Source organism: Scomber scombrus, chromosome 17 (genome assembly GCF_963691925.1).
Source record: "Scomber scombrus chromosome 17, fScoSco1.1, whole genome shotgun sequence".
In the NCBI taxonomy this organism is placed as follows: Eukaryota; Metazoa; Chordata; class Actinopteri; order Scombriformes; family Scombridae; genus Scomber; species Scomber scombrus.
In genome coordinates this window covers 15,083,132-15,108,045 of record NC_084986.1, presented here as the reverse complement: position 1 = coordinate 15,108,045, position 24,914 = coordinate 15,083,132, and the positions used below count along the sequence as shown (strand labels likewise).

At 38.6% G+C, this 24,914-nt stretch overlaps 1 protein-coding gene across 1 annotated transcript; it reads left to right on the top strand.

Moving 5' to 3' along the window:
- kcnk2b (potassium channel, subfamily K, member 2b) lies at positions 1-24,108 on the top strand. Its single transcript, XM_062436931.1, has 6 exons — positions 1-204; positions 8,084-8,201; positions 15,303-15,463; positions 19,154-19,349; positions 20,776-20,918; positions 23,743-24,108. The coding sequence occupies exons 1-6, from the start codon at positions 16-18 to the stop codon at positions 24,106-24,108; spliced, it is 1,173 nt and encodes a 390-aa protein (XP_062292915.1). The 5' UTR covers positions 1-15.
- Positions 24,109-24,914: the final 806 nt, after the last annotated feature.

Genomic DNA, 24,914 nt, shown 5'->3' with positions numbered 1-24,914 from the left:
ACCCGGACTACTGTCATGAGGTGGAAAACAGTGTCAGCCATCTTCTTCTTGGTGGTGCTTTACCTCATCATTGGGGCGACTGTGTTCAAGGCACTGGAGCAGCCTCATGAGAGTCTCCAGAAACTGGCCATCCTTGCTGAAAAACTGAAATTTCTGAACACACACGACTGCGTTAACTCTTCTGAGCTGGAGGATCTGGTCAAGGTGGGTGAGAGCACCGACACCATACTAATTATTATATTCAAATTCTTTCTCTACCACAGGACCTGATGACACACACATTTTTTATTCAAATGCTCCACATTGTGTGTCTGTGTGCAGATTGTCCGTGAATGTGATTTAAATATTCCACACAGAGAAGAAAAGAGAGCATAATACATATTGAGTTGAATATGTGGATAGTGGTATTTGGACAGCTTTATATTGTCTAACAGTGAGCTTTGAGGATTGTTTCTCGCTGTGGACACACTGACTACCACAGAGAAGCTTTACCCCAGGGGTATTTTTTTGTTTGTTTGTTTCTGTTTTTTCTGTTTGTTCAGTCTTTAGCCCCTGGAGGCTATTTTAAGAGATTTCCATGTTGGGTTTTAGATCTTACTGTAAATGTAAACCATGGATGGATTGTGAGAGATTAAGGCCCTGGGTACAGATACACAAAAGCCTCACCCCTTCTTGGGAGCACCCCATGGCCTCTCTGCACACTTTCTCTTTCACATTTTACAGTACATAACGCTTAAGTGCTGCTGTTGGTTGAAAACTTCACCTGAACCTGAACTTGCTACCTCTGTTTGTCGTCAGATGCTGAGCAGGTAGCTTACTCTAGTTTTTTTAGAGCTGCGACCAAAAACAACACCATTAGAAGGGTGAGAGTGAAACAAAACAGTAAAGTTGCAGTCTAACAGCTAAACAATGAGCTGAAACTTGCAATTAAGACCGTAAAGTTGATGGGAGATGCAGATTGTTAAATATACATTAGATTTTGATATATTGTTACAGACATAAAAGAGGTGCTACTCAAAAGTCAATCATATTTATCTTGCCTTATATTAAATGATTACTGTAGCCAAGGTATGTACTGTTAAGTTGTATGAAAAAACAATGTTCAGATGTTGAAGAAATGTTAATAACATTTTTTAACCTTAACGTATTTCTTGACCTGAGATGCGATATGTCTGTTAACATGTCTGCCTAGCTCTGTGCAGCTAATTTGTATACTGATATCCGATCACAGCACAGAAACAGCTGAGAAAACGAGAACACATTTAAACAGCAGGTGTAAATGCAAAGACCCATTGTTCAGATGCCAATATCCAGATAATGTCTATATATATATATATATATATGCCAGTTGTAAATGGGGGCCTATGACTCTTCTCATGTGGATTAGTACATCTCACAACCACCAACCAAACTTGACAGGGTTGATGAATAGCATATCCTCTTGGGGAATCAGGCCAGCATATTGAACCAGAACTCAAAGGTCTTTCAATCACAGGGGAAACCAATTTGTCTGCTGCTAATTTTGACCCCTTCGCCATTTCCCTGATTTTGTCATATATATATATAGCACCAAAATACTTTAAAACTTTTTCCCAGCTCAATAAATACATAACAAGGAAATTAAATGTAGTATAAGAAACAAAATATACTAAATGCTTTCTTTTTATAGAACAGGTAAGTCAAACACTTATGTCAGTATGTGATCTGTATTAGAAGATTTAAAAGAAGAAAATATATAAAAATATACATATGCATACTCTGCAACAACATCCAATCAGTGTTATTAATGAAGTTTGTTTGCAATTTAGAAGTTTCTTGATATCTTTTCTCTACTTCACTTTTTAATTTACCTCCACCTCCCATTTTTTGATTAACAATGATATAAAACTTTGCTTCCTGACTGTATGACCAGCAGTGCAGTGCAGGTCTTTATTACAAGCTATCTCATTATCACCACAAAGCATCTCATTATAAGGGAGAAGATGATAAAGATCTAGTCATAACAAATTGTTTTCATATAATAACGGGACAAACCCTGAGTTTGAGACTACAGTTAGTGCTGCCCGTAGCTTTGGCTACTTGAAACTATGGAAAGAGGACTATGACTGTGTCCTTAAAACTCTTTCTTTTAGGGCTAAAAACACATAATTAAATTGCTGTTTAGAAATATAGCATAGCAGGGAACTTTCATCAGTTAATGAGACTGGAAGTCTCCTTCTCAACCATTTTAACCACATTCACAGGCAACATGTTGCATTAGTCCTAATGGCAGAGCTTCCACAATTGGTTTAGTTTCTGATTAACAGTAGATAAAGTGTCATGATGACAAAAAAGCAAGCTGTGTTGTTTTAATATGTGCCTCGTGGTTATAATGAAAGAAACTTTCCTGGCAACTTTCCTGAATTTCTGTGCAGATATTCATGGTCCCCAGAAGATGAATCCAGTTCAATTTTTGTCTTGCATCATCATCGACAAAATTACTTTTACAGTACTTTGACCAAATATCTGTAAAACTAATGACTTTCCCTTCAACTTTAGCTGTACTTTATTTTTAGTGTTAACTAACCTGCTAAACTAACATGATCAACATTATGGCTGCTTTTTAGTGTAGCTTAAGCATATTCAGCTTTATGAACAAAAACAAATATTGCAGCTTTAATTGGGTATTTCCAACCATGTTTTAATCATAAGTACCATGCTGTGGGTGTAACATAGAGGTATCATTTATAAATCCTCTTCCAACCCTTGTGGTGTTATTATGAGTTACAGTGGCTTAAAAAAGCAAGGGTGGATAAAAGTGCAGTATTTCATTGTTGGTGGGACTAAACGTAATATATAGTATGAATGACTTTTGTATACAGCAATATTTGATTTGAGAATGAAAATGCAAGCTACAAAACATTTTGACCCTTTGCAATGCTCATGAATTTTGATTTGATATATTTTTCTGGCCGATGCCCTGTTGAAAGCTCTTTTACTAGGACATTTTCTTCACAGTCTTGGTATTCATCGAAATTTACACAAACCCTTTGATTATATAAAACCAACCCAGGCTGACATGGATTTTTTATTGAATCCAGTCTAATGAGCTCTGCCAACCCATGTAAATGAGATAATTTTATGCAAGAGGATCTGATAACAGATGACGGTTATTTCAAATGAGTCATTGTTCAAAGATGGTGATGACACCTTCTGTCCCGAGATTAAATACTGATATATGTAACATCTCAAGGATGTAGTTACTGAACTTGAGTCTCTGAACAAAAGAAAACTGCAGGAATTAATGTGCACAGAGATTGCGCCTTCACTTGACCAAAAGAAAAAAGAAAAGGAAAATTATTTTTTTTTTCAAATATGTGGTGTTGTTCAACATATGTTAATGCTGCCTGTCGTTCTCCTTATTTTCATTATGCTCACCATTTATCTCTCTTTTGCAGCACTTAGTTGGCATGGTGAAGCAGTTGCTGTGATTATTACTGCAGCTTTCATTAGTGGAACATTTGACTTGGTATAGATTGATTAAGTTGGTGACATTAGAATTATTGGAATGAACAGTTGAGTCTATTTATTCTTTATGTTTCAAATTCTGGACTTTATATGGTGTATAGTTATTAATGAAGAAAAAACTATATTTTCTATCATGCCCTGGGCCTTAAGGATATTGCTTTGCCATTTAACCATGTCTCATGTATTGTATGACCCCTGTTCTAATATGGTAACTTCTTGTCAGCCTTCTTTCATACTAAAGCCATAGTGAATTGAGGTAAAATTACACCACTGTTGTATAAAATGTCTTGTTAGCCAATTGAATGTTTGTTTTCAGGGAGTAGGACTCCACTTTGTCCACCACTGACCTTTCCACTGAATCATTCAGTGCTCGTTATGCTTTGTATACAGACATTAAAAGTTAACAGTTTAGTTTTGTGTGTGTTAGTAATGGATATCAGATAAAAGCTGATTTAATTAGCAGCTCATAAATGTATGATTTCACCAGCCCAAAATTGGACAATTTGCCTGTTGTGAGCCAATTTATGTGTATCTACATACCAGTAATCTTGCTCACTGTCTTTGGGTTTTTACCAGGTAACAGACCACAGCTCTGCCAATCATCTATTAGACAATTGGCTCCATGAGTCCAGAGCCCTTTAGGCAACAATGATTTATTGATACACAGGTATATCCCCCAACTCACCTTTACTCAATTATGTATACACACACACACACACACACACACACACACACACACACACACACACACACACACACACACACACACACACACACACACACACACACACACACACACACACACATATATTTTAGGCTCCCACTGATCAAAAGCCAGTCAGCAGAGGATTTGGGAGAGATGTGCTCTCAAAGGGAGTAATTAAAAAAGTGAGCAATGTCAAAAAGCTCAGACAATTCAATCTCTCTGGGCCATTTGGCTCAGTTTAGATACGGTCAGTGTGGTTTCCACATTACCCTGTCTTATCATTTCCCATGGCTGTGATTAGTTTGCATGCAACAGAGTGCCAAAACAGTGAATTAATATAGCTGCTTTGGCTGTGAAACAAAGGGGCTGAATGAGCCAAGCCTGTGTGGTTTGCTCAATAATGTTTTCACAGGCACAGTGGATGTATGAGTTTCAGGATTTTATCTTTGAACCCTCTCCTTTGTTGTAATTTGCACTTGGCACTCAACTATTCATTGGTTCGTCTTTGTACATTATGCTTGTACATTTGTATTCTTTGCATGTGTAAAATCAGGTTTGTCTTCCTGGCTGATTCATTGTGGGTAGACTGTTTTAAGCTAACGGATATGTTAGTGTGTTCATTGCAACTGTTAACAAAATGTTTTTAAAAATTGCTTGTCACAGTTAATATAGCAAACTTTTAGCAAACAGTTTAATATTTTCATATCCATGAGTTACAGTATGTTCCTGGTCATGTGTGAGTTTAGCTCCAATAACTCTCCTTGTAGTTCTGTTTTGGTCCCAACCAAGTCTTGAAAAAGATGAACTCCCTGTTGAAAAATGATCTGTCTACTGCTAAATGCTACTCTGTGTTCACCAGGTAGTCGCTAACTTTGTCTGTGTGCTGTTTGATGCTGGGCAGGTAGTATTCAGTGGGTTATTTTCAAAAACGACCTGCCAGTTGTTGCTAGAAACAAGGTTGTTGAGAGCTGTGGGACTGAACCAAAAGAGCAAATTTGCTAATCGTAAAACCAAATCAACAGCCTAATAAAATACTTGGTTATGATTAGGAAAAGATCATTGTTATGGTTAATTAAAATGTCTGTGACTAGAGGCAAACTCCAGTCTTGTACATGAAAGTTCGGATTGGCAACACGTCCATCAACTACCCAAACTTCCACACGCTGACTTCCCAACTCACTACATAAAGTGCACACAACTTCCTGCAGTGTAACTGAATAGCCTACTGACAAATTGTGAGGTGCAAAATCATACAACGTGAACATGTGTATGTCAGCTTGAGTGGATAAGCAACACATCATTTCAAATTTTAGCTATATTACTAGAACGTTCAACACATCAGAACAACCTTCGCTCCACTGACCTATCATGTCAAAACTGTCTCATAATTAGTGGCTGTTCACACACTTGATCTTCACTGCCTTATCGAACTCATTAGTGATGGGTTAATGAAAGCTTTCTCAGTTTCGCTTAGGATGATGAATCGCAGCAGACAGCATCCTGACAGTGCAGTGACCCTAAAGTGTGTGCGTGTGCAGAGTCAGACTCAGGAAAAGCTGACAGTGCTAGTTCAGGAGGACTGTGGGTAGTACATCATTATTGTAGCATTACACCTTTTTCCTGGGGGTTTATTGATATTTTATAATGGAGATACACAAAAAGAGAACTCCACTTATACAAGTCCCTATATTTATTACAGTAAAGGTGCACCACAAGAATGCAGCACTTTTTATTGCTCTCAATTAGAAAAGAAATTCCACATATACATAGGGGGAAAACATACTTCAGCCCAGTAAAGTATTCCTGTGCAATTTATTATCATCAGCTCTGTGTAGCTGTACTGGCTGTCCCCCTGAGGTCTCAAAGCTTTTCTCTATCATTTGTCTCAGTAATGATTCTGTATCTTGAGAAGCCACTTGGGCCAAGAAATCTTTTGTTTTACTGCAGCGAACTACTCTGTGGTAGTCAGATTTTAAAAAGCTGGGCAATCCAGTATTCAGAGGAAATAACCGTTGTCTAAACCCTACACGCCATAGTTACGGTTGCTATGCCTGTCAAGCTTTCCACTCCAGCACAGCACTTATACAGTGATAACGGGGGCAGATTTAACTTTACCACTCAAATTCTTTGTCTCTTTATTTAAAAGTAGGATTTCAGACAGAGGTCTGAAAAAGTAGGCACCCTTTAAACTATTGAACCCTTTTAACTGTTCAGGTCAACTTTGACCCATTTTTACATTTTGAGAGCAATTAAAAACATGTAAAGTCACCCAGAATACACAAAAATATTTACATTTTTATGTGCAGTCGTTGTACTTTTTTTACATAGAGGATGTTTTGGATTAAAGCTCATCTGTATTTATTCTAAAATTCAAAGAACACAGCTGGTGGTCTTCCTATTATTTAAATCGTGACAGGGGTGATGTTTTCATGTTTTTAGGTGACGTAATAATATAGAGTGATTGTGAATGTTTTGTGTATGTTAAATGTTAAAGTACATACCCATCATATCTGTAGCATAGATGTACTATCGTTCAGTGTGTGGCTCTGAGCTTCACAGCTCCTTCTGTCTATCATGTCGTGTGTGTGTGAGAAGGTGCACAGAGGTTTGTTTTCCCTGCAGCTGCTTCACTCCCCTCTCCTCTCCTGTCATATGAGTACAGCCCTGAATGCGAAGACATGTTGCTGGTTTGCTTCCTGTGTAGTCGGCTGGTGTTTGAAAGGCTTGTTACACCTGGCTGACACTATAAGACTCTTGTCAAACACACACACACACACACACACACACACACACACACACACACACACACACACACACAAATAAATACGGTCACACTTACCATACAGTCAACTGATCACCGGAGCAAGAGTGATCAGTGCCGTACAGAACCAGCTGGTTCTCACATCTTCAACACACTCCTCTTGAAAATGTATTTTGTAATCAGGAATAATCCAGATCTCTGATTTTTCATACTACCAAAAGCAGAGCTTCATAGGTCAGTGCTGTGCTTTGAGTTGTGATGATACTGTGGGTTCATGTGTGGGTGTGGTTGACTTTTCCCTTGCAGGTGAAGGCTGATTGCAGTAACTCCGGTGCCCTGTAGCTTATTTGTGACTCCTTTCTCATTCATGGGGAGGCTGTGTGAGAGCTCAGACCTTTCTGTTAATCCTCTCCCCTCTGCTTCTCCCCGCAGGCCCGATCTTTGGTTTAGTTTTGCTTCCAGGATATGCAGCTATAGTTACAACACCCTTACACACACACACACACACACACACACACACACACACACACACACACACACACACACACATTCACACATCCATCATCCAGCTCTTACACCACTGATGCTACTGCGCTTCATACTCTAATTTGGCACAACTTTAATTTAGTTTATTCTGTCTTAAATAAATATCTTTTGTTAACCGTCTGCCATGGTGTGTCTCCCTTTTTTGTGGACTCTAGAGCTGGGTCATTACAGAGTGTTGTAACTGTAACTGCTTGGTGTAGAATAATCAGTAAAGAAATGTAACCTAATTAGTTTTTCAGTATGCAATGAGTGACTGATTACATTGCTTAAGTATCTTGTCTAACACATCAATTAGCCTGTATATTTAAAATCATAACAGGTTTTGCTCTGCTGTTATGAGTACAGGAATTTAAAATCCCAAATGTTCTATTTCTAATTTCACAGAGGGGACAGATGCTCATTGTTTTTCACAGCTCTTAATTGGTTTTGGGTGGATGTTTACCTCAGCTGTCATCTATTCCCCAAGAAAGTTGATGCACACTGCTAATTATGTCCCTCAGACTCCAATTGAGAGAGTGCATTATTTACTAACTTTTGTTTTTGTGTTTCATTTTCTGCTCTAGCAAGTGGTTTTAGCGGTCCGAGGAGGTGTGAACCCATCAGGAAATTCATCCAAACAGATGAGCCTCTGGGATTTCAGTTCTTCATTTTTCTTTGCTGGAACTGTCATCACCACCATCGGTAAGAAGAGCAGATTCTCATTATTTATCAGTTCAATTCCTCATTCTTATTTCTTTGTTTGTCAAGGCGTCTGACAAGATGTCACCTCACAAAATACAAAATTTGAATACATTTTCCAGACACTTAAAATGGTAAAATGGTTCAAATGTTGAAAAGGGCTTTATAAGCACAGTCCACTTGCAATTTTTCTGCATGTACAAAGCCAGAGGAGACAAATGCAATTTTGTAGACCATTTTGGCATGAAATTGCATTGGCACAGTAAAATTACACTTGCTAAACTAAAATGTCCATCGGCACCTTTTCCAGATTGTGCTTCATTGCACCAGGATTGCATTTAGGGTCCTGGTTATCAAAGTTGCAAAAGTTTGTTGGTCACACTCTTTTCCTCAATCTTGTAGCTACTTTGCACTTGCTCTCACTTCACATTATATTCAATAAATATAATTTACTATTAATTCACAACATCAAGAATTAGGTCTGTGACTTATTCAAAAATGTTGACACATCTTTCCATCCACTTGAATGAGAAAGTGTTTTCAAACTTTTGATTGGTACTGTATACCAGGGTCAAAATACCAGTCAAAACTCAGAACCAAAGATGTACTGCCTCAAGGAAACCAGGAAGCTAAGACCATTGCCTTTGCATTAGTCCATGAGAGTTGTCTAATAATAATAATGATAATAATAATAATACATTTATTTTATAGAGCGCTTTTAACAAAACTCAAAGACGCTTTACAGAATCTGTGTCTATGCTGAAAGAGGTTTGTGCCTCATTTGCAACTTTTGTTCTTTTTGCAGTGTCCTCTGCAATATACATAATCGCCTGTTTATTTATAATAGAAATGAAGTCTGCAGCTAACAAATATAATAATAGCATGTTGTGATATATCAGTTAGTGCTTGTGTTGGAGATAATTGGGACTATCTCAGATGCCTGGGTACATGTACTGACCTTCGGTGCTATATATTTTTTATATAGTGCTGCTGTACTGCTTGGAATATCTATCTATCTATTTATTGTGTTTTATCTTGTTGTGCAACACTTTGGAAACCTTGTGTTTGCTAAAATGGTGCTATATAAATTAGGGATGTCCCGATCCAGCTTTTTGCTCTTCCGATCCGATACCGATATTGTAGCTTTTAGCATAGGCCGATACCGATACCGGCCGATCCAAGCATGTAGTAAAGATTAAAGATATTTACTTATTTTGTTGTTATACTCATGTTGAAAAGGGTTTTACTCTTAAGAACAACTAGCCAACTTAATTAGGTTAGTTTGAATAATCCACAATGGTTGGTAATGAGAAGCTGACCTGTTTATTCTTAACAGGGTTAAATAAACACAAAATAGACAAAATAATAAATAGTCAATTAACCACACAAACTGAATTGGCATCAATGCTCTGCTCTTGAACAACAAGAGTGTAAACCCAGGCTTAAAAAGCCATCAGTGCAAACAATATTGTAAACTGTATTAAAAAAGCAAAACACACAAAAAAGCTGAGTAGAAAATAAATAGTGGGATGCTGGACAGGTCGCTAGGTGTGCTGAAAAACGCGGACCGGATTTGGGGGGAAAAGCTGAAAAAAACTGGAATGGATTACCTACATCGGTGCGCTGGAAAACACGGACCGGAGTTTTGAAAACAAACTGGATCGGGAGTCCGGATCGGGATTTTCCCGTGCAGGCCGATCCGATATTGATATGCATTTTCTGCTAATATCGGCGGCCGATCCGATCCAAATATCGGATCGGGACATCCCTAATATAAATAAAGTGGATTGGATTGGACTGCTTGGAATAATTTCATTTGCTGTGGTGTTTTTGTGTTTCATGGATGTTGCAGCACTGTGATGTGTTTTTCTCCAAAACTGATTAAATGAAAAAGAATTGCTAAGCAGTCTGATGCAAAACGAGAGGAGTGTGCTCATTTGCTCTTCTCTGCCCACTTAGTTCCTGCTGTATAATCAGCGAGCTGTCATCTGTCTCAGACTGTAGCACATTCACACAGCCTGAGTCTATAACCTGCTTCCTTTTCCATCATGTTTTTTACACCATCACGCTCTCTCTCTCTCTCTCTCTGTGTGTCACTTCCAGCTGTAAGAGCTTACTAATCAGAAAAAAGAAGTAGCTCACACACGTGCACACACTCACACATGCACACAGGCACAGCTAGTCTGACAGCTCATCTGGCAAATCTTGACAGATCGGTGCATCTATTCAGCAGGCTGCTGGACTCCATTTCACATCTCTAGTATCCTGTTAGGGCTCATTGTCTAGCAGAAAATAAGTGAGTTTGTCTATCTGATTAATTTTGTCATGAAATTGCACTAACCCTGACCCAAACTCTGCTCCAGCCCCTTCTCTAAAAGTCTCTGCACTGCACCAGCCCTGTGCCGGCACCTCTTATTACCACAGCAACAGCACACAGAGACATTGATCTTATCTGGCTCATCCAAGCAGACCTTAAAATATCAGCTTGTCTGTTTTGTGCTCAATTTCACATCTCTAAGATCCTGTTAGAGCTCATTCCTGTATCACAAAACAACTTCGAAATAAGTTTACTTTTCCCTGTGGTAGGAAAATATGTGTGCATTTTTATCAGATTAAAGGCGACGTTGTGTAGAGATAGAATAACATCTGCACTGTAGGTTTTCCCCTTGCTCACCTGAGATATAGTATGTTCATGTTTTTTACTCCAGTGATGCAGAAAAGTCCAGCTTTCTCTTTATAAAAGGAGGGTTTACTGAAGTTTGACTCGGAAGACATACAACTGTTGTCTCAGGAAATGAGCGATGAATGATTGTTGAAGCAAAGAGAAGAAGAGCTTTGTGGATTTAATTTTGTTTTGAGTGCATAGATTTGTCTTGTTTGCTTTTTGGAAAACTCAAACATATAGAAAAAGGTTGCAAGGTGAAGGTGCACAATTTCAGTTTCGCAGTTTTTTCAGCATATAGCAGTCAAAATAGAATAGAATAGAATAGAATAAAACTTTATTGTCCAGGATGGTGGAAAATTGTCTTTGGCTCACCAATAACAGACATACAGTATACAGAAATTACATGATGAACACCATAGAATCCATGACATTTCATAAAATCATTTCTTAAAATACATAAAAAGTGTGAAGTATAGAAATACAAGTGCGTCACAGTTCCTGTGTGCGTATTGATAATTTGCAAGTGTTTAAAATATTAATTGCACTTGGGATAACAGACTTCTTATAAATATTCCTGGTTGCCAAAGGAACTCTGTCGCGTCTCCCAGAGCTCAAAAGCTCAAACTGGTCAGAGAAAAGATGAGAGAGGTCAGCGACAATGCTCCTTGTTTTCTTCCTCGTCCTCTCACAAACAGCTTGTTCAAAGAGGTTTGAGGTGAACCAACTATTTTACTGGCTAAGACTACTATCTTAGAGAGCTTGTTCTTAGATTGGCAGCTCAGATGACTGTACCAGGCTGGGAGATGAAAGGTTAGAATAGTCTCTACAAGACTCTTGTACACAACTTCAAATATCTTCTGGCTGACACTGATGCTGTTGATCCTTCTCAGAAGATAGAGTCGTTGTGAATATATTTTCAGAATATTTTCTGTATGAACAGAGAAGGTCATCTGAGAGTTTCAACAGACTGGCCAATGAGTGAAACTGGCTTAATGATCACATCCTGTTTTGTGGAAAGTACCAGCTCCTCTGTTTTATCCACATTAATAACAAACTGGCTGCTGTGACACCAGGTTTCGAAAGCTTTTACCTTGGCTAAATATGCAGCTTCACTAACAGAATTGGTTTTCTGTAGAAGCCCAACTAAGGCCGTGTTGTGTGCATATTTAAGCAATTTAAAATCGTTGTCATTGATCACCAAATCATTAGTAAAAAGAGCCCAGGGGAAAGAACACAGCCTTGTGGGCAGCCTGTGCTCACAGTGAGCACATCTGACATGCTCCCATTGACACACACACCCTCTGAGGGCAGCAGGACAGAACATTTCTGATCAAGAGAATTACACTTTTATCAATGTTAAGATTGCTTAACCTTCTAAGAAGAATAGATGTCTTCATGGAATTAAATGTGGAGCTAAAGTCCACAAATAAAACCCTGACATATACTTTAGGATGCATCAGGTGTTTTGTGACAGTGTTAAGTGGAGTTAGCACCGTATAATCTGTTCCTCTGTCACTCCTATAAGCAAACTGGAGAGGGTCCAGCACGCTGTGCACAGAGGTGGTCGAGTAACCATCCAGAACTCTCTCCATTGTTTTACACAGTATTGAGGTTATAACAATTGGCCGGAAATCATTAGGTGTATTTGCCCCCAGCTTCTTTGGCACAGGCCTTATTGTTGAGCATTTCCACACTATAGGCACAGTGCTTGTGTCGGAAAAAATACTGAAACTTTTAATTGAGCAGCACAGTTTTTAAGAAGATGGGCTTTCAGACCGTCTGGGCCAGTGGTCTTATTTGGTTTCAGTCTGAGAAGACTTGCAGCAACATCCTCCTCTTTAATGACAATGGATGGTTCTGCTCTAAAATAGAGTCACATTCTGTTCTGTCATCTACAGTGTCAAATCTGCTGTAGAAATCATTTAGTTCATTTAAGAAAGATTCACTGCTAATAATAATAATGGCTTTTTTACTGGCTCTGCCCATTAATATGTTTAAATCCTCCCATGCTTGTCTAACATTTCCATTTAAAAATTAAATAATTTAGTTTTGCCTTAAAGATTTCCCCCCTTAACTGTCTCCTTTTTTCACACAGTAATTCCACATAACCAGAGCAAAAAGCAACCTTTCTTTCATTAAGACAGTGTTTTAACTGTGTTGACACCCATTATTTTCACAGTTTTTGTGTCAGACACAGTGTCTTCACAGAATTGGATGTAAGATGTTATAGTATCTGTGAGTTCATCAGCATCATCCCTAGATGGTGTTTTATGTGTACTGTACTACCGTCAGTGGTTATTAGTGTAAACAGCACATAATTGCTATACTGTCTGTTGGCAATCATAATAATTTCACCTGATTGGTACAATATGTTCTGTGGTCAGGCCGCTATTGCAAAGAAATAATTTCAGAGAAACCCACTGGGTCAATGGCCAACCCATTAAGAGTTATTATTAACAGTATTACAGTAACGTCCAGAAAAGAAAACAATAAGACATTAAAATTTACTTGTATTCTCCTGACTTGACGGCTTGATTCAGGGGTGGTGCAGGAATTCATATTCACAGATTGTATTCATCTTTAATTGGATGTGCAGTATTGAGGCAAATATTTTCCACCCTTGTATTCATCTACTGCATATACTGTACTTTATGCAGGAAATGTACTGAAACAGCTTTTCTCTTTGTTGCCTCTCCCACCTCTTTCTTCTCCTCTCATGGGAGAAGAATATATGTATTATTTCCCCTTCTGGGACTTCCCAGTCATGTCTCTCTGACATTTATGTTTCTGCTGAAAATCACATTTCATATAGAAAATAGATCAAAGCAAACCTCCAGTGCTGTGTGTTTTAAAGACATTTTTTATTATTCTTTGTGATAACTTTGGGTCAATTTCGACCCTGCTTTGTTTCCAGCAGAGCATAGGGATCCTTCTCCTTTATAACTAAAATATGTATGTATCTGTTTGGTGTGAACATACCATACAAATTTAACTTGGTGGCAGAATTATTCAGATTATTTATGAAATGACATTAAAAATACTATTATACTGTTACAGGGAAAAGTCCAACATACAAAAACTTACTTAAATAGGGTAAAAGTACAGAATTATGATCATGGCAAAATCTCTGACATGTTACTTCATGTGAACATTGTGTAACTCAGCGTTGAACCATTCAGTACTGTCATGAATGAGATGATTGCAGTGACTCATTATAAAGTGAAAATAAAGTGGAAAAGTGAATTACTATTCATGAAGGCAATGCTGCAGTCAAATGTGAAACTAATTGAATGACTTATTGGTTTTTGAATGGATTGATGTTTAACAATGGCAATATTGTTGCTCATGCTCTCTTCAAACTGATCTTACCCATTACAAAATGTGACTGTTAAAGTGAATGTTACAACAAGGTGACAAAATCAAAATTTGCTAATTAATACCAATGTCTCTCCCAGTGCATGACATTAATACTGTTTGAGTAAGCCCAATTTAACTTGTTTTTCATGCCTGAAATTATGATAGAACATGAATATGAACTGAGAAAATAAACACGAATTAATCTGTTTAATTCAGGGGGGAAAAAAGAAGTGAGTGCTGCTTCTGCACCCAAAGGTGTTAAAAACCAGGCATCCTGTCCCCCACTGAACTACGGTAATCATCAAATTAGTGAGACCTGACATTTTTTCTTACTTTTAATGCCACCCTACTCCCAAGTGAGGCTTGAAAGTAATTAGAAGGCACCCTGCAGTTCCTACCCTCAGAGTGATTATTGCATTAATAAAGAAACATGGGTGTAGTTCATTGTGTAGACCCCTTCATGAAACGTTAAATAGTGGAACTCGTGTATTGTTGAATGCATGGATCAAGGTTTAAGGGATCTTAGATGCAGAGGGGTTTTGTTTACCCAGAGTGTGGACTTCTACTGTACAAACCTCCTCTGCTTTTCTAGTTATACATGATGATTGTGGGTTTGGAGAGAAGATGAAGAGCAGTGAACCTGTGAAAGTGTGTTTCTGTGTGTGCGCGCACATATGAAGATGTTCAGCACACTGTAACTGTGTCTTTTTTACCATTCATTTTATATTTGTCATTTTTCATTTGTGCAGAGGTTGCTTGAGGACAGAGGGTGTGAATTATAAACTCTTCTTGCGAGTCAGTGCCTTTTCATTTCTCTTTCTCACAGCAGCAATTTCTCAAATCTCAGAGCATCATCTGTCTGCAGTGATGCTCATAGCACAGTTAACTTTCATCAAACTATGAAAAGTTTTCTTTTCTATCAAGTTCATTTTAAAGTCATTTTGTATCTTCTTCCAGCTTTGATGCAGATATGATGTACTTTTAAGATGCAGTATGTAAAACAAATAATAGTTAATAGATATTGAACTAAACCCTGCCTCCTGAACTAATTGATTTGATTGTCTGTGTCTCCTCTCTGTCAGGATTTGGGAACATCTCTCCTCACACAGAGGGTGGGCGGATCTTCTGCATAATATATGCTCTGCTGGGGATTCCTCTATTTGGATTCTTATTGGCTGGTGTTGGAGACCAGCTGGGGACCATTTTTGGGAAGGGCATCACCAGAGTAGAGAAAATGATTGTGGTGAGTTTGTTTTATTCACATGAGGATGTTTTTTTATTTGGTAATCATTTGTATATTTGTGCAATGTGCCATTTTGTAGAATCACACTGGGTGACTTAATTATCCAGCAGCTGCAAAAAACGATTTCGGAGATCTGTTCTTGTAAAGCTCTTAAATACCTAAGTGTCTTTGTAAACAACCAGAAGATAGTATAGCAGAAGATTCACATACACACGTACAAGATTGTTTTCTGCCTCCTCTCCAGCCTGTGTGGAAGGAGTCAATGCAGTTTTTGGGTTGCCATGCCAACAGAGTCCTGGACAGCAATCTAAAATGTAGTTTGTTTCAGTATTGAAAGCTCAGATCAGAAAATTACAGTTGTTTTCGGATGAATATATATATTTTTTTTTCAATCAGGACAGACACCTGAATGGAGAAAAGATAATGTTTATTAAAAAAGAGATACAAATGACCATCAAATGGCACTTAGACTCCACAGGGACATCATCCCTGAGCAGCCGCAAGATAGATTGAGACACCCCATGGAGTTCAGATACTGAAGTTAGAGCTGGCTAATGACATCTGATGAGACTGGTAGCCGATGAAGTGATGAGACTAATGATCCGGTGAAGACTGGGCAGAGAAGGGGAGGTGGAGGGATCCGCATAACAGCTGCATGAGAGAGGCATATTTAAAAATACAGCAACCAGATGATAGGTTAACAGTGAAGTTGTGTTGCTGTGCTATTGGATAGATGTGACCAGCTAATGAACAGTTGATACTCAATCTATGCCCCCAAGGCGATGACAGCTAGGAAATAGACTTGCGTGATAGATGAGAAAGACATGATGGATGAGAAATAAAACTTCAGGCCTAGGCATACATCAAGAAAGTCTTCCTGACTGAACTTTTGCTGAGCTCTCTTGGTTAGTAATATTCTTTGTTTGTGTATGGTAGTGAAATAAGCTAGCAGCACAAATAGATCGATACATCACCCTGAAATAATGATGGTAGGAATATTTACTACAGTGCAAGTCAAACATGGACTTGTTAAGCCCTCTGGCCAGAAATACACACGCTCGCAAGGACAACTGTTGTAGTTCTTCAAAAACATCTCTAAGGCACCATTTACTTATGTTAGACATAGAGAATATAAATGAGTCTGGTTGATGGATCAGTCATTAGGTTTCTCCTGGAAACTCAAATGATTGAAAAACCACATCAGTCAAACAGGTCGATACTTGACAGGAACAATGACTGTAAAGGAGTTTACGCACCCACACCAGGTTAAATGCACTGAACTGGTAGATTCTATTTTCACAGTGTAAAAATTATTATCTGCTGTTGGGTTTTGGCCCTTTACCACCTCTGCTTATTGTGAAATGCATAATTTATTAAATGGATTGTGCAAAAAATGGATGGCTGGAGGAATAATAGTAGGTTAGCATTCAGATAGTTCAGACAGATTCAATACCATGTGCCTCACGAAACAATGAAAAACCAGCCATGAAAAAGGCATCCTGTCGATGCTCTTAGTGGAAATATAAAACACAAGTGAGTAAAATTCATAAAGTTATATTTTTTAAAAACTAAAAGAGTTGTTTAAACACTGAATAAATAGAAACTTGCAAATAATATTACATTTAAGATCCTAGATAAAGGCAAAATGAAAAGCTGCTTCGTTACAGGTTTAAGAGAAATGTTCATTCAGTAGGCTGTAGTCCTGAGGTGAGGAGCAGGTCAATAGAACACAGATCTGTCGAAAATTGTAAATGGATAAGTGAAATCTGCTGCAAAGCCATTAAATTAGCACCTGAGTTTCAGTAAATCAGCATGGTATTCAAAGATGTAAGAATTCAAAATGATTTGGCTTTAAGATGAACAAAAAAGCACTCATGGTAGCAGTCACATAGCCTTTTTCTTTATATGACTGTGACTTGTCACTTGTTTTGCCTAAGGAGTCAGCTTACTCTGAGCTCCTGTGTGAGGACGGAGTTGTGAGTTAAATCATATTTTAATAGTTCAGACAGCTCACGGGTGGTGTCACTTGTTTTGTCAAGTATCAGTCCTGATGCTTCTTCAGTAAGGTGGGAATTTTGTTTGATTTGACTGTAGCTCAAAGAAAGCAGTATGTTTCAGCTGCCTCTACATCCCTGATGAGGTAGTCCCAGGTGACCAACATATCCAGAGACAGGGTTGGAGAGACTGCATTGTGAAAGAGCAAAGCAACCAGCAATTTAGGAATGCAGGGCAGCAGGTTGAGATGTCGGGCAAGCCTTTCAGACTCAGAGTCAGTGGGCTTCAGAGATTAGACAGGCTTTCATCAGTGGTCATAAAGCTGGACAATAGTACAACATAATAAAATAACAGCGTCCAGACCAAAACTGTCACCTAGAAATAGTAAAAATGTAGAGTACAGATTAAAAGTTTGGTCACACTGGCTCATTCAATTGAATCGGAAGGTATGTTCAAACTTTTGACTGTATACTTTACTGTATATTTAATTTGTTGTCCCAATTATGTTTTAATGGGAAAAATAAATGCAACAACGGTTACGTGGCAGCAACAAGTAAACAATAGTTTTGTTTCATTCCTGGCTGTGTGGTCTCTCTCTATAGGGGAGGAGGTTGGTATCTGATTCAAACTATAGAAATATATGTACTGTAACAGCCGCTGAGGTGTCTGCTGTGCAGTGAAGATGCTAGCCTGAGAGACCACCTCAGATTCACCAGTCCCTTTAGATTACATGAAAGTCCTGTAAGACCCACTGCTTTAAACTGTACACTACTGTACTGTAGTCCACTGCATCACTTAGTGCCGTAAAAATGTTACACATCACAGAAGCAGTGATCCAAGATCTGCCTGCACTTTATGCTTCCACTTAGAGGCACTTAGCACTGGGCTTACATAACTGGAAGGGAAAAGGGCACAATCAACTAGATACCAGCTTTAAGCAACCGCTGTAAGTGGAAATGCAGCACTGAAAACAGCAGCATACAGAATATACACTAATGTACTGTAACAGTGATGCAAAAAGAGGGGCTGCAGGGCTCACTTGAAATTAAAATCCTTCTAGCTGCAGTTGAGAGCACAGACTATAACTGTAATGAATCAATTATGATATCTGCTACTATGAATGCATGTGAAAAATTAAGTCATGTGAGGCCATGTGAGGCATATCAATTGATGTGACACCTCACCCCCAGCTTGAGTGGGCATGCCAGTAAGAAGTTATGCCACATGAGCGCTGCAGCCTGATGTTTGAGATGTGAGAAAACAGCAAACGTATTCCTGGAAGGAGGTCGAAGGAAGTGACTCATCAAAATGTCAAGTAAGCAATATAAATAAATAAAAGCCTGTGGGGAATCAGGGAGCGGGGGAAATGGCAGCATGCTTGCAAATGTTCATTTCATTCACAGTGATGATTTAACATAAGAAAGGTCTTGTGCTACAAGAAATCATTTATTCCTGTGAACTAATTTGGAAAAAATGATCATGTTGGCCAGAAAACACAAAAGAGCAGATGACAGAGCTTTCAGTGTCACTAATTGCACTGCACAATAACACAAAACCATTAACTCAATTCAAATTCAGGCAAATTCCTTCAACCTCCTGAGTGTTTCCCCTCTCACTCCAGCTAACTGAAAAGTGTATTTTCTGTTGCTGAAATTCACATCTTTTTTTCTGTCAACATTTATTTTCCCCCTACAGAAGGGGAAAGTCAGCCAGACGAAGATCCGTGTCATCTCCACGCTGCTCTTCATCCTGTTTGGGTGTCTTATCTTTGTAGCCCTGCCAGCAGTCATCTTCAAGCACATCGAGGGCTGGAGCACGCTGGAGTCCATCTACTTTGTCGTCATCACCCTTTCCACGATTGGCTTCGGAGACTTTGTCGCTGGTGAAAAAGGTCATTTGGTTTTTATTTGTATTTCTGGGCTGTCTTTGGTTTTTATAGGCGACAGCTAGAATCAGTGCATCTGTATTCAACTTATTCTTCAGGCAGTCTAAATCAACAGATGGGCATCGTAGCAATAACCCTGTCGTTGGCCAGCTATTGCACTTTGCGCTTCACATTTTGATACACATATTCTTTTCTAATGCATGTGAAGTTTAGCTTTCCCATCTGTTAAATAAAAAATCTACATACCCATATCTGCCAACAAACGCAGATGGTTATTATTTACTCAGAAATCTTAATAACACAACAACACAAATAAGACATTACTGTGTAGTATACACAGTAATGTCTTATTTGTGTTGTTGTGTTATTAAGATATATATATATATATAAGATTCATATATAAGATATAAGATATATATATATATATGAGTGTGTACTGTATATGCATGTGTGTACTTGTGTGTGTATATGAGAGATAAAAAGAGAGTAACCATGTGTGCATATTATGAGAGTGTGTGTATTTGTGCAAGCAGGTGGGATTAGCTTGATTTGACCTGCATGACACACAACAGGCAGATGGGAAAAATCACAAACACTTAGCCGCTAGATTAAATTTCCCTGAGCAAGCCTAATGATTATAGATTAGATTACGCCACCTGTGCCAACCCCAGTGGTTAAAGTAAACTAATCAGCCTCGACTGCTGTTAGTTAAACTGGTGCTGTAATGGGTGGTTATGTAACTGCACAGTGAGCAGAATGAATGTACTGCTTCATCTCGGTTGATATGTTATGGTACAGACCATGATAGGTGTTCAGAAGCTATTTAAAGGTTCTGAGGATCATTTTTTCTCATGGATAAGATTTATCTAAAGCTATACCTGAATCCCTTATATCTAACTAACATTTTATGTCGTGTTGATTTGTGGTGAAACTAGTGTATATAACTTTTGCTGAACACTGCCCACCAAGTCCATAACTGACATTTACGTGATAAAGGTAAACATCTAAACATACTGTAGCAGTAGCACAGATAGAGAAGAGTCCTGTCTGCTAAATCCATCTAAAGTCATCTATTATAGAGATAAATCTATTTACACAATATCTAACATTTATAATGGTATTTACCATGAATTTACAGGAAAAGACAACAATGCCTTAATATTCATCCTATCAATTAAAGGCAATACTATGACAGAAATACATGACCACCCTCTCAGTTGAAGACCAGAGCTCATGAAGTTGTACATGTCTGGAAGGTTAAGACCTGTTTAAAGTATCACAGACTGAATCAGGCCCTCTTGAACTAAAATTAAATCAATGCTACTTGTTTTGTTCTCCCTTGCAGAATGATACAGTTGGGTAAGTAAGACATGTAACCCAGGATGATGTAACAGAGTTGTGTAACCCACTTGATGCTGCTTTTGCTCTGCAGTTGGTTTAGAGAGTCCAGAGTATCTTAACTACTACAAGCCGGTGGTGTGGTTCTGGATCCTGGTAGGCCTGGCTTACTTTGCTGCAGTTCTCAGTATGATCGGAGACTGGTTCCGGGTCATCTCCAAGAAAACTAAGGAGGAGGTAAGAGGATCTTGGCTGTGAGAACGACACATTAGAGTTAGAGCAGATGCAAGTAGGAGTTAATGGTTGAAAAACAGAAAATATACCTTGGAGGTTCACAGTTGTTGGTTCAAAGATAGTGAGGATTTTAGAAGTCAGCAATTGGCTAAGTGTAACTTTATGTTCAGTTGCTGCCGGTGCTCATTTCCGCCTTTTTATTGGTTGAGACCCAGCTATGCATTAAAAGAAAAGAATAGACTGAGATTTTTCCCCAAGACCAAAGTTTTTCCCCTGAAAATTGTTGTTCCCAACCAACCTAACATTCAGTGACTTACTTTTATACATTAAACACAAGTTAGCTGTGCTTTGCCCACAAAATGGCAAGTGGTGAGTGATTGCTACATTATTGAACAGCTTCTCAAGAAGCAACCTCTGTCAGTCCCACAAATCGCAAAATGTGTCACAGTTGATGAAGCAATTCTAAATATAGAAGAGAAGTAGATTTTGACCCCAAACTGTACCTGTGATATGCTTGATGAGGTGCACCACGGCCTCTCAGAACTGTCTCCGATAATGCAGTATCTTCTGCCTGTCTTGATGTGATTAGTAGTACCATTGGGAGTAACAGAGCACACCCTACTGGAGTGGTAATGATTGTGATTGTGTGAGAGAGTGAAAAAAGAGACTTTCAGAGAGAAGATCAAAGCCAATTCTGACATTGGAAAGGTGGTTTCAGAAGCTGTCAGATGATTCCACAATTCATTGTTTTAGGCCATAGTGAGGTCTTTAAAGTAGCACTACAGCCTGCCAACATTTTTCATTTATGGAAAATAAAAATATACTTCAGCTGCAGGGGTAAGATGTTCCTTTTTTATAAAACATCAATAACAACTACCTGCATAAGCTACTGTTACAGCTATTTGTGCTGAGCTCTTCACATCTCGAACTAGCAATGGATATAATGCTGTACGCAGATAGATATTTACAGTTAATTCACAAGTGTCATCACATTAATCTCCCCTCACAGTAAAAGAGTAATACCTCACAGTGTTTTCTAGTTCACTCCTCGAGCCATAAATCTGAAGTGTTGAATCTCCATCTTGGTTGTGCCCTGTGGAGTAAATACGACCTTATACAAGATTTGGATTGAATATTTGGTGTTTCCTGTGGCTGCTGCTGAGTAATTAGATACCCTACTCTTCTGGCGGGTTCAATATTTACATGGGAAATTTGGAAGTAAAGAACCATACATCAACACACTCAGACATACACACATAAGGAAACACAGGAGGGAGAAGGAGGAAGCACATACTCAATATGTGTGTGTGTGTGTGTGTGTGTGTGTGTGTGTGTGTGTGTGTGTGTGTGTGTGTGTGTGTGTGTGTGTGTGTGTGTGTGTGTGTGTGTGTGTGTGTGTGTGTGTGCTCTAGTGTGTGTGAGACGTGAGCGCACAAACAGACACAAGCCATAAATTTTGACATAAGCGCTCTGGAGTCAATAAGCACACCTCAGAGTATAATAAATAAATAAGCAGCCCAGAGAGGACTACAGTAATGCATTATGAAGATTATATCAATGCTGTTTTTGCTCCTCTCGCATGGACAATAAACAAAAAGATGGTACCTACCAGATTCAGTATATAGTCTCCAAAAACCTAGACCTTTTAATCGAACACTGTCCACACGGTCGTGCTTTTTAGAAAAAAATGGAGAAGTGATGGTTGGGTAAGGTGTAAACATGTCTGCACCCTGTCACATCTGTATTACCTCTCCAGCAATAGCTGTCCTCCCACTGTGCACATCACAGTCACAACAAAAACCTACTTATATATTCCAATTTTTACACCCATGTGAAAGTCAAGCTTTTGACAGCACATGTTGATTTCATGAATCAAATAAGTAAAATGTGTTAAATCCAGAAGGGAATAGCCAACACCTAGTTTTCTGAAAAACTAAATCATGGGCTATATTAATAACTTGAGAACAGACTGTTAGACATTTTGTTAATGAACCAGTTTAACATCAAATCATTAGCTTGTACCTACTTGTGAATCTGCATACTGAACACTTCCTTGAGTAATTCTTCTTGATTAGCTCTGATTCAAGTGCTAAAACCAGTGCGTTTTTGTTCTATTTGAGTTGTTTTGTCAATATCCACAACTGCATTTGGATTCTATGATGAATTAATGTTTATTGCAAATAATGGATGAGGATTATGAGGTCCTTTCATGAGCTTCACTAATTAGAGCGCAGCCAAGACATGAAAGAAAGCAGTGCAGAGGCAAGGGCTGCTAAACAATAGTCTGACCAGATTAATGATCATGGCATTTATGTTCACAAGAATGAACTCAATTAGTAATTGGTCAGCTGTTCACATTTATGTGGTCTTTTCTATTAACCTATATTGTCTGAGACCAATGAATATATGTAAAAGGAATTTACATAGCTATTGTGCATGTATGATATGACAACAAAAAAACCCACACATTAAAATGTTGCACTATACATGGACAACACCATGTGTTGACCACATATGGTCTTTCTCAGGTAAATCCCACCAGTATATAAACATATTTATGGTCCAGATGTTGTCATGTGCTAAATATAGAAAAGGAATTGGGAAAAAGTGTAACATAAGTGTTACTTAAAAGCCTCCTGATGATTAACAATTACTGAGCAATTTTCTAAAATGTGTACATTTTTCATTTCTAGGAGGATGTTGATTTATAATTATTTGTTGAAATTTACTGAAGCTAAACTATTCCAACTACACGTGCAAATGTGTCAACATGGTGATGATTGTGTTTGCTCACCTGCAGGCATCAATCTTCGGTCTCTCTCTGCAGGTTGGGGAGTTTCGGGCGCACGCAGCCGAGTGGACAGCAAATGTGTCAGCAGAGTTCAAAGAGACCCGGCGGCGGCTCAGCGTTGACATCTATGACAAGTTCCAGCGTGCAGCATCTATCAAGCGCAAGCTGTCATCCGAGCTGGGCATGAACATGTCAATCAACCAAGAAATGACCCCCGGCAAGAGAACACTGTCGGTCAACCTGTGCGAGGACAGAGAGGTTTACCCCAACTTGACTCTCTCCCTCAGTCCTGTCTCGGGGGCCCTGTCCAGGAACGGCAGCCTCTACCTAAACGGTCTCAGCCCAGACTACGCTGACCAGCGGGAGATTGCTATCATTGAAAATCTCAAATGTGGAAACTGAGTTATGACAGAGTTTACAAACTCATACATGCAAACAGACTCCTGTGCATATAGACAATGAATTACCCATCTGCATTCATTAAGTGGATTGGGCTCCAATAATTGATTGGGAACCTTGAGACAGTGTCTTAGACGCAAATTAATCATCATGCTTCATAGTTTCTCGTGCGAATTTAACACACACATGCGCACACACACACACACACACACACACAAAAGAAAACATATGTTGTGCTAGCTCACAAGTTTCAAGTTTCTTTAATTCTATGACAGAGCCCCATTTCCTTTCATCATTTCTGTGCCAGCATGGTCAACAGCTGTGCTAGTGATTGAACCGAATCTGACTGGAACGAATGATTGTATCAGAAGCATGAATTTAACAAACTTCTCTGAGCAGGAAGAAGATCAAAGCCCATGTTGAGGTAGCAACATACTGAACAGCTTCTTTAATTATATACCCACATAAAAACCTATGAACACAGAAATAAATGCATTCATCAAAACTAAGAAAGCAATAGATGTATCTGTGGTTATCTCCTATTGATTTTCCAGAGGCCTTGAAATCTGCATCAGATAAATCCTCTCTGCTAAAAACAGTCTGACGTGAACAGTGAACACTGGTTCTCAACGAGACAGTGTGTTTGTGCTGAAGTATTTCAAAGGAATGTGGCTTTTTTCTTTAAGTTTACACTTCTTGCAGTATGAATTGACATGCCTTGCACTCACTGGTCAGTGTATCCTCACTAAAGAGATGAATGTGAAAGTGTTACATAACTGACATTCAGCTTTTCATCCTGAAGAATAATC

Bases quoted from the DNA above. Each gene is read 5' to 3' on its own strand.
- kcnk2b (XM_062436931.1), top strand. From the start codon at position 16: ATGAGGTGGAAAACAGTGTCAGCCATCTTCTTCTTGGTGGTGCTTTAC. The intron at 15,464-19,153 runs GTGAGTTTGTTT...TTCCCCCTACAG, and splicing joins GAGTAGAGAAAATGATTGTG to AAGGGGAAAGTCAGCCAGAC. The intron at 20,919-23,742 runs GTAAGAGGATCT...CTCTCTCTGCAG, and splicing joins CCAAGAAAACTAAGGAGGAG to GTTGGGGAGTTTCGGGCGCA.